A 15,587-nucleotide genomic window follows, 5' to 3' on the forward strand; every position below is an offset into this window, starting at 1 on the left:
TGGTCAGTGTAGCTTCATCCCAAGTACAAGGATGGCTGGGAGCTGACGGACATTCTTGAGGGCTTAATGAATGGGCAGGAGGTTTTAGGAAGTTAATTCTGGCAATGGGGCCATAGCAGGGAACACTGAGTTGGGAGAACAGAGAGGGAAGGGAAGGAGGGCCAGAAGAGGCACTGTGGGGGCCTCGCTCACTCCTGGAAGCTGGCTTCCGTGAGAGGGGAAGAAGGAAGCACCTTTCTTAGTGGGGAGTTTGTTCTCTTTTTGAACTGAGGTTTCCTCTGAGGAATCTGTTGGCCCAGAGAGTGGGAGAGAGTGGTCACTTAGCAGGTGCTAGTGCAGCAGGACGGTACTGCTGGAGGCTGGGCCCAGAGAGGGAGGCTCCTTGGACTTCCTGGAGGTGGGCAGTGGCCAAGGATGCCACAATGAGAGTTGGAGTTGGTAGCCACACACACACACACACACACACACACACACACAGAGCATCTGCATGTGTCTGAGCACCCAAGGAATCTCAGGCTCAGAGAGGGGCAGTGGCAGGACCAGGGGAAGAACCTAGTCTGTGGTTGCCTTTTCGTGCCCCAGCCCTGAGGTGCCTCTGTTGGCTTCCAGGTCAGCCGCCCTGTGATGGAGAAAGTGCCCTACGCTCTAAAGATTGAGACTTCTGAGTCCTGCCTGACTCTGTCTGCAAGGTATGGGGAGGGGGTGGGGGAGGGAGGAAGGGCCTGGGGGATGAAGGCACCAAGTTTCAGGTGGGAAAGAGGAATGACAGATGTTGGATGTGCCTTCAGTTTTAGTTTGGTATCCTTCGGATCAGAGGACTTTTTTCTTTTCAGTGTTTCTTAACTATTTTTGGATCACAGGCCATTTTGAGAATCTACTAAAGCTCTGCCTTCTCTTCCCCCCCAAAAATGTGGGTGAGCCCTTTTCCTAAAATGTAGCAATAGCAATATCTCATGGTCAAGAAATTCTATGGACCGTGGGGTCTTTACAGCAACACAAAAAGTTAAGGCAAGTAAAGAATGTATTTTGCCCCTTAGTTCATAAAGTATCTGCTTTCAGGCTTTTGTGTCTGGAGAGAAAAGATGAGCAACCCTTCCTCATCTAGCCCGCTGGTTTGGGGTTTGGCCTTTCTCTCAAAACCCTCTGTTTTTCCTCCAGGCCTGCAGGCTGCCCAGGGGCCCCTCCTCCCTGGCCTTAGGCAGTGAAAGCTCCACCCTTACCCCCCCCCCCCCTTGCTCCCCCAGCCCGGCCAGGCCAGCCCAAGCTCAGAAACCGGGGCCACACTAGGCATGGTGGGGGTGGGACAGGATTCCCAAGGCTTGGGTGTCTTTCCTCTCAGGTCATGCATGACCCAGGTTGGCAGCAATACCCTCTCTGTGGGGTGGAGGTTCTGGCGTTACTGGGATGTGTACCCACTGACCCACACGCCATCTCCTAGATACGTCGGGTCATTAAGCCTTCATGAGCTGCTCCTCAGTGCCAGGTTCTGTGCTGAGGACACTAACTATTTAGGCCTTGATTTGCTTGGGGGTTGGAAGGAGCCCACATTCTGGGTGGGAGCTGTGAGCTGGTTACAATACAGAACACAACGCTCTGAGACTTAACAGTGGCGATGACAAGAGTAACCCTCACGGGGCGCCTGCTGGGTCTCAGGCCCCTCCTCTGACCTTCCGAACCACCCTCAGAGGGGGGGCCCATGCTTGGGGAGTTGAGGCCTAGAAAGGGGTCACACAGCCACGTGAAGCAGAACTGGGGCTCAAACGCGGACCTGTGTGAGCCAGAGCACTTTTTCACTACTATTTACTGCTTGCGGGTAGAAGAAGCCTCAGAAGTTTCGAGGAGTAAACCCATATGGGGGAGTGAGGGGAGGCTTTGTGGCGAAGGTAATGCCTGGGCCGATGCCATGGCCTCCCCTCCCCTCTCCTCAACTCTGGGTAAAATCAGAGACCTGGGGAGACCCAGGGTATGGTTTCTGATTGCCCATCAGTGAGGTGAGGGGGCTGACAGGTCAGGCTTGGCCCTTCAGGTGGGGCTGCTTGGCCTGATCGTCTCTCTTAGGCAGGGGTACCACCCTGTGGCCAGTGGCCTCAAGGAGCCACTGTCACCTCCCTGCTAACCTAGATGCTTCACACTGAAGCTTCCAGGGACAGCAGGACCCATTCATCTCCTTTTAGAGACGTGGCATCTGGCTGGCCGCCACCCTTTCTCCCTCCTAGGCTAAGCGGGTCCCCTCCCTGGCTGAGGCTGCATACTCAGTATAGGGTGGGAGCGACACCTAGTGGGCCTTGTGAGAATTAGGCAGCTCACAGCCCAGGGTGGCTGTCACTGCACAGGTAAACTTCCATGCACAGTGTGGGGGTGTGGGAAGTCAGCTTGTTGGATGGGTGAGTGGGCAATTATGTGGGAAACCGTGGGGGCAGTTGGAGAGACTGAGACCTTGGCCTTTGCCAGCTTCTGTCTGCCCTTCTCCCCCGACCCCCTGCCCACCCATCCCTCCTAAAAGGTGGACCCTCAGAACCTCCCTGACACCCCTAGCTTTGTCATTGACAAAGACCATCTGTATCCCACGTTTCATTTTGCCCCCACAAAAGCCCTGGGAGAGGAAGAACTTCAACAGTCCCGTGTTGTGGGTGAAGAGACGGCCTGGGGGACGGCAGTGGGCCCTGGCCATCCTGTGGCGGATGGTGCTGAGGTGCAAGCCTAGGCCTGTCTGGCAGGTGGCTGGTACTCGGTGGTGGGATTCCAGACACCAAGAAGCTTAGGCGTGTGGGAGGGGCAGGGCACTGCCGGGCCCTTGGTCCCCTCGTGCACCCGTACTAACTCCAGCTGTGCCCACAGCTCCTGTGCAGAACGGGACGAGTGGCATGGCTGTCTGAGCAGAGCCCTCCCTGAGGACTACAAGGCCCAGGCTCTGGCTGCCTTCCACCACAGCGTGGAGGTGAGTGGGGGCCCTGGGATGCTCCTGACACCAACCGCACAACCCTGGGTTTCCCTGGGCAGGCAGCAGCCCGGGAAAGACATACCTCTGCACCAAGGCTCTGGCCCGCACTCCCTCCTCTCCTGCCCCGTGTTCACTGACTCAGGCAGTCACCATGCTCCCCAGCTCGGAGCACAGTGCCTCTTCCTGGCTCTGTTTCTAAGCCAAGATCCACTTCTTGGGGGGTGCAGGATGGGGAGGGGGAGGTTATAGAATTAGAATCCACCCTGCCCCCCACATACACATACCCTGTACAGGAAAGGGGGTGCCCATCCAGCCTGTCTCCTGACTACACAGCTTGGCTCCATTTCATTGCTCTAGATACGGGAGAGGCTGGGGGTCAGCCTCGGGGAGAGACCCCCCACTCTGGTGCCTGTCACACACGTTATGATGTGCATGAACTGCGGCTGTGACTTCTCCCTCACCTTGCGGCGTCATCACTGCCATGCCTGTGGCAAGGTGAGTCGCTCTGTTGTGAGGGAGTATGCGCATGGGGGTGGCATGGGGTGGGGTTTCAGGGGCATCCAGCAGCTACTGCATGCTGGCCCAGGGCACAGCGTGTTCACACCAGCCCCTCGAGGTGGGGACTGTTAATGCCCTTTTACTGATATCCTCAAACGTTGGTTCCAAATGCTGCGCCCCTTCCACAGCACCACCCTGTTCCCAAAAGAAAATCGTAGCAGATGTGGTTTTTGTCCTTGTAAAAAAAAGTACCTTGCCCTGGCTGGGTGGCTCAGTTGGTTTCAGTGTCATCCCATACACCCAAAAGGTTACAGTTCCATCCCCAGGCAAGGCACACACCTAGGTGGCAGGTTCTATCCCCATTCCGGGCATATACAGGAGGCAGCCAGTTAGTGTTTCTCTCACATCTCTCTCTCCAATTCCCCCTTCCTTTCTCTCTAAAAATCAGTGAATGGATCCTTCAGTGAGGATTTTAAAAAGTACCTGCCATGGGTAAGGGCTCATCAGAAATAGACAGATGAGCACCTGCACAGAAGCTCCGTGCAGCTGCTCTGGAGAAGCAGGGGGCCTGGCACAGCCCCTGGAGGAGGTGGGGGTGGGGAGGCAGAGGGGAGAGGATGCTGGCCCTCTTCGGGTGCCAGGAGGGTGAGAACCTCTCTGACATGCGTCTGCACCTGGGCCCGCAGATCGTGTGCCGGAACTGTTCCCGAAACAAGTATCCTCTGAAGTACCTCAAGGACCGGATGGCCAAGGTCTGCGACGGCTGCTATGGGGAGCTGAAGAAGCGGGGCGGGGATGTCCCAGGCCTGATGAGAGGTAACGGGGAACCACCCTCCCCTCCTTCCAGGTGGCCCACGTGGCTTCTCCCTGGCCTGTGACTGGTTCCTTAAGTCACTTTCCCTGGAGGCTCAAAACAAAAACAGCCCTCAAGGAGGAACTAGGGGTTTTAAACTCACACCTGGGCACCATTTCCCAAAATGCTGGTTCCGAGGAAAATTGATAGGTGCTCCCAGAAGAAGGGTTCCGTGGGCAGCCAAGATTGGGATATGCTGGGTCAGTGCCTCTCAGCGATGGGCCAGGTACCTGGGGTGCTCCTGTGTACTTGGCCACAGCAGCCCTCTTTTCTTTCCGAGAGAGTTCTGTGGGCCCCTGTCTGGACAAGGGTGTAAGCCGAATAGCAGAGTTGGGGCTCAGGGCAAGGCTGAGCGTTCTCTGATAGAGCCGCCTGAGGAAGCCAAGCTGGCTCTTGAGAGACTCTGCTCAGGCGACAGGCTTTGCCCAAGCAGGGTTGGGCTGGGGGGGAGAGCAAGCGTGTTCTGGGCCTGAAACCAAAGAGTTCTCCTCTGGGGCTACTGAGGCCATGAGAGAGGACAGCCCAGCCCCGGCCTCCTGGGGGTCTGGAGAAGAAGGGATAGCCAGTCCCCGGGGAAAGCCTTGCCTCCCGACCCCCAGGGCCTTTGTGTCAGTAGAAGGGAGTGTGCCTACTTTTCTGGTCACACTTAAACCCCACGGTGAGGCTGGTTCCCATCTCGGGAAGGACTGGCAGCTGATTTACAGGAACTGGCGTTCCAGAGAATTGGTGTGCCTGTCCACGCGGACACTTACCCCCTTTCCCCTTAACTGTCTTGGTTACAGAGCGGCCAGTGAGCATGAGCTTCCCTCTGTCCTCCCCCCGCTTCTCGAGCAGTGCCTTCTCTTCGGTCTTCCATAGCATCAACCCCTCGACCTTCAAGAAGCAGAAGAAAGTCCCTTCGGCCCTGACCGAGGTGAGGCAGGTGGGACTGCCTGCGTGGGCATCAGGGAGTTTGGAAGGTTCATAGTCCTCTGGGAACAGTGTCAGATGCCCCTCTCCTGTAGCCTGACTGGGCTTTTGGGACAAAGAGGACACTAATGGGAGACATTTTACAAGGACTGACTCGCCACCAACAAGGGCAGAGCCTGTCTCCCGGGCATGACTGAGAAGGTACCTGCTCGGCGGCAGAGGGCAGGACCTGGAGCGGTTATAGATGGTGTTGGGGGCCACCTTCCTCTTCCTCCTCTCCGCCTGTCTTGCCCAGCTCTTTGTGTTTTCCTTTCTCTCTCCTGTCCCACAGCCCGGACCTAGCACCCAAGGGTGCAGCGTAGATCACTGGGGCTTTTCTAACTCAAGCAGCTACAGTCCCGGCTTAGCCCTCCCTTGGCTGGCCCTCTGAGCGGCACCACCCTCTCACCCAGGGGGTCCCATGGAGTCTCGGGTGGCAGGCCCCCAGGAAGCCTCGGCACTCTTTGCAGGAAACTTCAGAATTGGCTGAACTCAATTTCATCCTACAAATAGGACCAGGCTTATACCTCTGAATTCCAGTCACAACCACAAACAAATGTGTGCCATGAATATACAAGCTGTTGAAAGAAGTGTGATCGGCTGTTTCCAAGTTTTCTCATTAATATTCATTATTGAGTAAGCAGATGGCAAGGGTTTAAAAAGTGTTAGGGGATGAAAAATTTTAATGGGTACAGTTCTATGCAGTAACTTAACTCCTTTTGCATATTAAAAATCTTGGGAATAGCACATGCATGGTAAAAAAAAATTTTTTAAAGCACAAAAGAATATGGGATGAAAGTGATTTTTCTCCCCCTCTGCAAACTCCCTCAGGCCTATTTACCCCAGAGGTAACCACCATAAAGTTTCTCACAGACTCTCCCAGAAACTTGAATGTGTATACATAATGAAGATGTACATTTATAGAACCTCTTTTTTACCCAAAAGATAACACATTACCCTGAATCTTCATTTAATTTCTCTTAGGTATTAATTCCCATTAGCTCAGGCATATAAATCTCACATTTTACATCATACAGTTGTCCGGTCATTTATTTAACAGTCCCTTTCCAGAAAGCAAGAAGAGCTCCCCCACCCCGTCCCCCACCCCGTCCCTCTCCCTGACCCTCCCCCCATCCCTCCCCCTCTGCAGGTGGTCCACAGAGCCAAGCTCACAGACCCTGAGCGCTCCGTGGGAGCGGAGTCTTGAGAGCCACTGCTCTGGTCCTTCCACTGTCTCGCTGCTCTGATCCTGTGGCCATGTTGATCTGTCCCAGCCAGCCCCTTGGTCATTGTTGCCTAAAGTGACAACCATTTTATTATCCAGCAAAGGCTGCGCTCAGTGGATATACAGCTGCCCCAGGAGAAATATGCCCAAGTCCTTCCCCCAAGAGGGCCACCTCACCTGCTCCCCGTGAGAAAGTCTGTAGAAATGCTGTCCCCCGAGCATCTGTCAGAAAGGGAGGTTGCAGAATCGGTTTCCCCTGCCATGTGCTGTGTAGGCTGCTGTGAGGTGTTTCAGCATGGCAGGTGTAGGGAGAGAGAGCCCATGTCTGGGGTAGAAGCCCTGGACTTGTGGAGGGCAGGTTCCTTTCCTATGCTTCTCACAACAGCCAGAGCTAGTCACAGCCTCCTTTCCTACGCTGAAGTTTCATTGACCTCTGAAGTGTTTGCTGAGAGTTCAAGTTCTTGCCTCTCTTCAACTAAATAGTGACTTGACCTTTGATAGACCTCTCCATTTCCGCGGGCTTCAGTTTTCCCATCTGTAAAACAAGAAAGTCAAATGAAATGATTCCTAATCCTGGCCACCTTGCTCTAACAGGAAGGTTTATATTTATGAAGCACCTATGTTGGTTAGTCCCTGTACCTGTCAGGTAGGTCACTTGTCTTATGTCATTGAATTCTAATTTAACCAGTAAGGAACCTGACACAGAGAAAGTAAGTAGATTGCATGACATTACCAGTCTGTAAACTGGGAGCACCTTGATTGGAATCCTAGAGCAGTATTACTGAAAGCCTGTGTTCTTAACCCCCACGTAAAGCGTGTCCAACAGATGGCTGCTAATAAGAAGGGGAGGAATTAGATCCCATTAGGCAGGAGACGAAAAAACCTTTAGGTAAATAGTACAAAGAGAATCCCTCCTTAAATGCAAGAAACCTATAAGCCAAAAAGTGTAAGAATCCATTTTAGAAAGAAGAAAGAACCTTTCCCCTAGGTATCAGCAGTTTCATAATTTGGGGTTTGGGGGCTTTGGGAGGACCAGGAATCTGAAGCACCGCTAGGGGGCAGCACTTCTAAAGGCAGTTTTTGATTCTTGGTCAGTAAATCTTGTGTCTCAAACCAAGGTAGTGTTCTGCTGCCTTGGAGATGCTGGATGGATCCTGAAACCTCATCCAAGTCTCAGATGTCAAAGCAGTATAAACATTCTACCAACTGTTTTGCGTGTCATTTTAGCTGTCTGAACTGTGCCCATCACCTGGTGCCCTGACTACTCTGCTTCCCTTCTGCCAGGTGGCCGCCTCCGGAGAGGGCTCTGCCATCAGTGGCTATCTCAGCCGGTGTAAGAAAGGCAAGAGGCACTGGAAGAAGCTCTGGTTTGTCATCAAAGGCAAAGTACTCTACACCTACATGGCCAGTGAGGTAGTAGTGGTTCGTGCTTTCTCTCCTCTCTTGTGGGAAGGCTCAAAAGTTAAGCTCGAGCCTCAGAATGTCCATGTGGGGTATGCACCATGCCTTGCCACCTCAAGGCAGTGTGAAGCCTGATGCTGCTTCCACGTCCCATGTCAGCCAAGTCTACTGAGCAATGCCATGTGCTGAGCATTGCTGTAGACACACAACTGCGTGTCCACCCCACATCTGTGTGGAGATAAGGCAGTACAGCATACAGACCTGTGCACCAAAGCATTGGAATGTCACAGACCCAGCATGCAGTATGAGCCCAGCACTCTGTAAGAGAAAGCTGCTGTCTGCTCTCCACTTCAGTTGTTTGGGACAAAATTGAACAGGTTGAAGGATGCTACCACACGTTTTTCTGTGCATTTCTTTTACTAGGGAATTATGTTGCCTTGTATTAACTCTTCCATTAAGTAAAACTTATTTATACTTTTATAGAACATCTTACATCTTCTAAAATATAGGCAAAAGCCCTGGCTGGCGTAGCTGAGTGGATTGAGCATGGGCTGTGAACCAAAGCATCACAGGTTCGATTCCCAGCCAGGGCACATGCCTGGGTTGCAGGCCACGGCCCCCAGCAACCACACATTGATGTTTTTTTTTCTCTCTCTCTTTCTCTCTCCCTGCCTTCCCTCTCTAAAAATAAATAAATAAATCTAAAAAAATAAAAATAAAAAATATAATATAGGCAAGGCCTCAGAAACCAAGCTTCCTACTGGACTAGACAGTGTGGGCTGTGATTCTGCAGCAGGGGACTGCCTGGTCCTGACCTGGGCTGGACCTGTAGGATAATGTGAGAGATTTCCATGTCCAGGCCCCACTGTATGGTAGCTTCCACAGGCTAAATAAATGTGCTTTGAAAATGGAATTTGAATGCATCCTGCCCAGCTGCCAAGGGTGGGTGCTACACCCCATGAGGATGTGCACAGAGGGTGTGCATCTGAGGGCAGGGGAGCATAGATGTTGGCAAGTGAGCAAAAGCAATTTCCTTCTTCGGGACATAAAGCTTCCCTCACAAAAGACCCACAGCTGTGACGGCTGCAGTGAGCCTTGTCCTCAGGAATTCCAGAGGCCAGCAGGGACACATACAGAGGGGACTCACTATGGGCCTGAGTGACTCTGGAGCTCTGTGACTCTGGACCCTCTGAGGAGAGTCAAGCCCTCCTCAAGGTGCTCCTTTGCTCATATGTCCACAAATGGGGCACTCTATGCTGGGGAGAATTTTGATCTTTCCAGAACAAACTGAAACGTGATGTGCTATCCTTCTGCAGCCCAGGGCAGCATCTTCCTCAGCAGGCATTCCACAGTTCACTGCAGGGGTTCTCTAAAAACGGGGTTCTGAGGGAGCCCTGGGTAGGTAGTGAGTGGGACTTCCTCATGGTGGTACTTCTCAGAATCTCTCATGCGAAGCCATGTTGTGGATCTCTAAGATGTGGAGATTTCTCAAGCTTGCCTGACCACAGGCCATTCCTTACAGAGCATCACACAGAACTGTTGTTGCACAGAACACACATTAGGAAGAAATTCTGGCTTAAATGAACAAAGGCTAGTGATAAATAACCACCAGACAGGTGAGCCCTGTCTGAGAATGGAAAACCCAAAGTCTTTGGGATGTCTTGGAAGTGACAACATAAGTTGATTTTAAAAGATGAATTAAAATATGCTTCCAAAATAGTTTCTCCCAGAGACAGGAACTTGTACAATTTCTCAATAAGCATAGTCAAGTGATAGGACCAGCTTTAAATTCCATCAAAGCAAAAGGATTGGTAATGTGGACAGCCAGTGGTCACTGTCTATACTGCTGTGAGCATGCCGTGTCCCTGAGCTGACCAAAGCCAATGCAACTTGCTATTCAATAGTCCTGGGAGAAAGTGACTACCAGAAATATAAAGGAATCTTTTTTTTTAAGACTTTTTAAAAAGATTTTATTTATTTATTTTTGAGAGAGGGAAGTGAGGGAGAAAGAGAGAGAGAAACATCAACGTGCAGTTGCTGCGGGCCGTGGCCTGCAACCCAGGCATGTGCCCCGACTGGGAATTGAACCTGTGATGCTTTGGTTCGCAGCCTGCACTCAATCCACTGAGCTATGCCAGCCAGGGCAATATAAAGAAATCTTGTTTCTTTTTTCAAACATTTTTTTATTTAGTTAATATATCATATCATTTTATCATTATAAAAATTTCAAAGATATGTTGAATTTCCAGTAAACTATCATATATTCGTGAACTAGATCATACAATTAACATTTTACTATCCTTCCTTGACCAAGTATCTATTTACTCATCCCTCTTCCATCTTACTTTTTGATGCTCTTCAAAGTATACTTCCCCCTAAGAGTTCAGTATTTATGCATCTTTTTTTCCTGTAAGGTACAGTTTACATAAAGTGCACAAATAGGATCCTATTTGATGGGCTTTGATCGTGCATATACCTATGAATTCCCACCTCACTCCTGTCCCAGAGACAGCATACCATTCTGGTTTTTTCTCACCATAGATTAGTTTTGCCTTTTAGAATTTCCTATGAATGGAATCACACGTGACTTCTTCCACTCAGCATGATGCTTTTATAATTCAGTCACGTCATGGGTAGCAATAGGTCATTCCTTTTTTATGGCTAAATAGTATTCCATTTCGTGAATATACTAGTTTATTTATCCATTCACTAGTTGAAGGACATTTGGGTTGTTTCCTGTTTGCGGTAATTATTAATAAAGCCACTTCAAACATTTGCATACAGGTTTTTGTGTGAAAATAGGGTTTTATTTCACTTTGGGTAAATACCTAGACTTGGAATTCCTGGATCATAGACGCGTATGTGTTTGGTATATAATAACCAGACCTTTTTCCAAAATGGTGTACCCGTTTATAATCCCCCCAGCAATGTACGTAAACATGGGAGTTCTGGTTGCTCCATGTTTGTCCACACTTGGTATTGTCAGTCTGTAACTTTAGCCATTCTGTGAAGATATAGTAGTACCTCAATGTTTTGTTTTGTTTTGAATAAGAAAAAGTTTACTTAGAAAGTCACGGAGGTAACAGAAGGACCCTTGGAGCTTAGGAGAAATAGGGAGAGAGATACATGCCTTGAGGGATGAAAGAAGGAGAAAACGCATGGGAGTGGCTCTGGAACAGAGAGAGCGAGCACACCCTGGAGAAAGAAGTGGGTGGGGGCAAGGCACAGATGTGCTCCATAGGGTAGATGGTTAGTTATTTTAGATTCTCCTAATGACTGATGATATTTTTATGTACTTTTTGGCCATTCATTTATTTCCCTTTGAGAAGTGTTTGTTAGCTCTCTTGACTGTTTTCTAAAGTATGTTGTCTTCCTGTTATTGAGTTACAGGAGTTCTTATATGTCTTGGATACCACCAGTCTTTTGTCAGATAAATGTCTGTGGCTTGCCTGTTCATTTTCTTAATGAATGAATCTTCTGGTGAACAAAAGTGCATAACTTCAGTAAAATCTAATTTACCTGTTTTCTTTTATGGCTGTTAATTTCCGTGTCTTAAGAAACCTTTGTCCGCTGAAAGTCAGTGATTCCCCTGCATTTTCTTCTGAAAACTCTCCTGTTTAAGCTTTAACATTTAAGTCTGTTCAAGTCATGTTGTGTATGGTGGTGAGATAGGGATCAAGGTTTATTTTTTTCCATGGGGTTATCCAGTTGTTCCAACACCATTTGTTGAAAAGATTTTCCTTTCCCTATTGGATTATTTGGGTGTCTTTGTTACATACCACATAACTGAGTAAGTATGGGTTAACATCTGGGCTATTTTATTTCACTATATATTTTACCAATCTTTAAGCCAGTACCATACTGTCTTAATTACTATAACTTTATAATAAGTCTTGAAGTAAGATGGTGTCAATCCTCCAACTTCGTTCTTTTTAAAGATTATTTTGAGTATTCTAGGTCTTTTGTGTTTCCACATAAACTTGTCAATTTCTACAAAATGCCTGCTGAGATTAAGACAGGGATTGGTAAATCTATAGATCAAGTTGGGGAGAATTGGCATCTTAACAATATTGAATCTTCCCATTCATGAACATGGTATTAATCCTTATTTCTCTTTTAATGTTTTACAGTTTTTAGTATAGAGGTCTTACGATTGTGTTCTTGCATTTCTGTTAACTTTACTCCTATTTTACTCCTACATATAAATTCTACTCAAGTTGAATTTTATGTTCTAGTTGTTTGCTGCTACTATATTATTTTTAAAATGATTATCCTATGACATTAGTAAATTCATTATTAGTTTTAGTAGTTGTTTTATCCTTTGTAAGCACAGATAGTTTTGCTTTTTTCATGATCTTTGTCTTTTATTTCTTTTTCTTAATGCAATGGCTAGGACCTGCAGAACAGTATTGAAATTCATTGATAAGAATGAACACCCTCTTCCTGTGTGCCCAGTCTTAAGGGATAAGCATTCAGTTTGTCACTGTTAAGTATGATGTTGGCTGTTTGTATTTTATAGATGTGCTTTGTCAGATTAAGGAAGTTCCCTTCCTTTGCTAGGTGCTGAGTTTTTATCATGAATGGATGTTGAATTTTGTCAAATGATTGTTCTGATCTAGCAATCTTTGCAAAATGATTTCCTTTTATACACAAAATCTTCTCCCTTCCACCATTCTGATGTGCTTAATTATATCTTTGGTTGAATGTCATTTTATAAAATTGTATTATTTATGAACAAGTATTTTTACATAAGTGGGTATATATAAAATCTTTATATACAAAGACTCTTTCTTTTTCACCAAGTATTACGATTTTAAGATCTGTTTTCTGAGTGCATCCCATTTCATTGTCAGCACCTTCACAGCACAGATACTGCAAGTGCTCCATACTGAAGCCCTGTGAATGAGGATACAGGGCAGTGAGTACAGAATATGTTATCAGAAGTAACTCTAGTCCTAGCTGGTGTAGCTCAGTAGCTGGAGTGTCATCCCATAACTGAAGGGTTGTGGGTTCATCCCCAGTTCAGGTGCAGACACGTGCAACCCCATCAGGACATACAAGATCCCTGGTCCCTCCGTGAATCCCCAGTCTGGGTGCCTACAAAGGCAACTGATCAATGCTTCTCCCCCTTCAGTGTTTCTCTTTCCCTTCCTCTCTCTCTAAAAAAAACAAATGAAAATGTCCTCTGGGGAGGAGAAAAAGAAGAAATTCTGGAAAACTGATTAACTGGTTACTTTTTTTTTTTTAAGATTTTATCACTGAGTAATTAAATCAGTGGAAAGAATGTGGGATTAGAAGCTGATCATGAATCCAAATTCTGGCTCCACCCCTGTGTGATTACTGTGTGATCTTCAGGAGTTATTTACCTTCTGAGTTTCAGTTTCTTCTTAGAATGAGGGTGATGTTTTCTATGATTGCTATGAAAATTAAACAAGATAATGTGAAGATACAGATGCCTGGACCTTAATAGGCTGTCACAAAATGATAAACAACTTTTCTTCTTCACACCTGGTCCTGGCAGACAGTAGGAATGAAGAGTATATGTGTGGTTATTTCACTGTGTCCAAGGCATGTCCCAACAGAAGGGTCATCATGTACCTCCAATTGGAGGTATCAGTGAATGCTAATAAGCTGTTAACTGTGTATAGTGCTCTTTTTAATATCAGTTTTTCCTTCTGTTCTCCACAGGACACAGTGGCCATGGAGAGTATGCCTCTGCTAGGGTTCACCATTGCCCCAGAAAAGGAAGAGGGCAGCAGTGAAGTAGGACCTGTTTTTCACCTTTACCACAAGAAAACCCTATTTTATAGCTTCAAAGCAGAGGATACCAATTCGGCTCAGAGGTACTAACTGCTAGTCCTGTATTTCCTTGCCTCTCTCTCAGAAGGAAATGAGTTGTTACTTGGGGCTTTGGTTTCTCTTCTCTAGTCATCCTATCCCATCAAGTCCCTTTGAGCCACAGCAGAATAGCAGAACTGCCTGTTCTTAATTGTGCAACTTTTAAAGATTATGATTTATTCACACAGGCATGCATTGACTCAGCAAACCTTTGTGCTGTGTTCTAGGCCTTTTGCTAAATGCTGGGGAAACCAATAAGTATGAATATGACGTGGTTCCTGGTCTTAGGCTAGTAGTAATCTAGTCACTTACAGGTTCTGTGACCAGGGCCACAGGCCCAGGCATGACACCAAGTATCTCCTCTCTTTTGTTTTATAGGTGGATCGAGGCCATGGAAGATGCAAGTGTGTTATAGCAGTTACCAAGCATGTGGACTCAGAATAAACTCTTAGGTTGATATGTGAACCCTCCCAGAAGCCAGTCTGTGGCTCCACTCGTCTGAACACAGCTTGGATTCAGCACGAGGGCTTGACCTTTGCTGCCGGAACCTGCTCACTCACACCTTCACAAGTGGAGCCCTTAAGGGATATTTATGGACAGTTCCTTTCTTGTCTTCATGTTTGCCACCCTACCCCACCCCAGCATAAACTGTTTCCTTACCCAGCAGTGAGCTAAAATCCAATAAATAACATGAAGACACGGAAACCACAGAAAAGTACATTTTAGAAATGCAGGCTTTTTAGTAGAAACACGCTTTTTCAATTTTTATTCTTGGTTAACATTGTCACCTTTCATATTGTTGATTTCAATGCCTCAGGTGAAACAAGAAACAACCAATTAATAACACCTACTACTCTCATCGAAAGCACTTTATTGTTTTACTGAGCTACAACCTCCAGTTTTATGTTTCCAAGTGATTTACTTAAGTAAATATCAGATAAGAGTCCTGTGGACTAATTTGCCACCAGTATAAGGGTGTACGGAAAACTGACTTATACAAACCTGGCTGTGGTGACACTGGGAGGGGAGGGTCCTCCCTACCACCAATGTCCTCCCTACCACCAATGAACACAGCACTGGATAGGAAGGCAAGGATTCCCTCCTCCGTTTGATCCTGCGACCTGTACATTGACCTGACTTCTTAAAGGGACTCCCTCCTTCCCACAGCGTCTCATCACTGCACCAGTGCTAGAAGCTCGGCTGCTGGCAGATTTGGCCCTTGCCCCAGAGGTCACTGCAAACCCTCCAAAGAGACAGGGTCTGCTTTAATTTATTGTGTGCCTTCCTGAGTTTTACCCTACATGAGCTGACAGCATTATGTTTATGAAAACCTGTTCTTATTTTCAACCCAGTAATCTTTTATGTACTACCAAAACCCTGAGATAAAAAGAGAGATGACAAGATAGGGTCAGCAGGTGAATTTGTGGTCTTGGCCAGTGGCTCTGGACATAGTGAGGGAGCACAGAAGTAGTGGCTTGAAGATACTCTAGGTGCCTGGGGCTCAGTCACCTCCTGCTGCTGACTGTTGCTCATTATGCTGGAAGTATTTTTACATAAAGCAAATTGGATGGGGGGGGGGGGGGAGGGTGGGATTCCTTGTTGTTATCATCAAAATAAAAAACAATCATATCATTTTCTGATGTCTTGTCCCTCTCCTCCTGCTGCCCATTCCCTAAACAAAGGCATTTGTGGACAAACCTTTTGTAAAAAGCACCATCTCAAGGAGTTATTTACATTAAATATTTTCAGGGGAAATTTCTTTCCAGTTCTTTTAAAATGTTTGCGTTACATATGTAATGATTTTAAGTGATTAGACAGGTCTTTAATTAACTTTTGATAGGTTAATTCCAATGGAATCATTTTCATCATCAGGCAGTGGAAGT

The 15,587-nt window shown here is 47.4% G+C and overlaps 1 protein-coding gene across 3 annotated transcripts in view; it reads left to right on the top strand.

Moving 5' to 3' along the window:
• Positions 1-14,427, top strand: part of FGD5 (FYVE, RhoGEF and PH domain containing 5) — a 126,090-nt gene extending 111,663 nt beyond the window's left edge. For all 3 annotated transcript variants that reach the window (XM_028518798.2, XM_036030757.1, XM_036030756.1), the window contains 8 exons: positions 610-689; positions 2,839-2,938; positions 3,299-3,436; positions 4,126-4,255; positions 5,075-5,205; positions 7,750-7,878; positions 13,555-13,709; positions 14,083-14,427. In XM_028518798.2, coding sequence (XP_028374599.1) covers positions 610-689; positions 2,839-2,938; positions 3,299-3,436; positions 4,126-4,255; positions 5,075-5,205; positions 7,750-7,878; positions 13,555-13,709; positions 14,083-14,119 — 900 coding nt within the window. In that variant the 3' untranslated portion in view covers positions 14,120-14,427. The remainder of the gene's footprint in view (positions 1-609; positions 690-2,838; positions 2,939-3,298; positions 3,437-4,125; positions 4,256-5,074; positions 5,206-7,749; positions 7,879-13,554; positions 13,710-14,082) is intronic.
• Positions 14,428-15,587: the final 1,160 nt, after the last annotated feature.

This window comes from Phyllostomus discolor, chromosome 7 (assembly GCF_004126475.2).
Source record: "Phyllostomus discolor isolate MPI-MPIP mPhyDis1 chromosome 7, mPhyDis1.pri.v3, whole genome shotgun sequence".
Lineage (NCBI taxonomy): Eukaryota > Metazoa > Chordata > Mammalia > Chiroptera > Phyllostomidae > Phyllostomus > Phyllostomus discolor.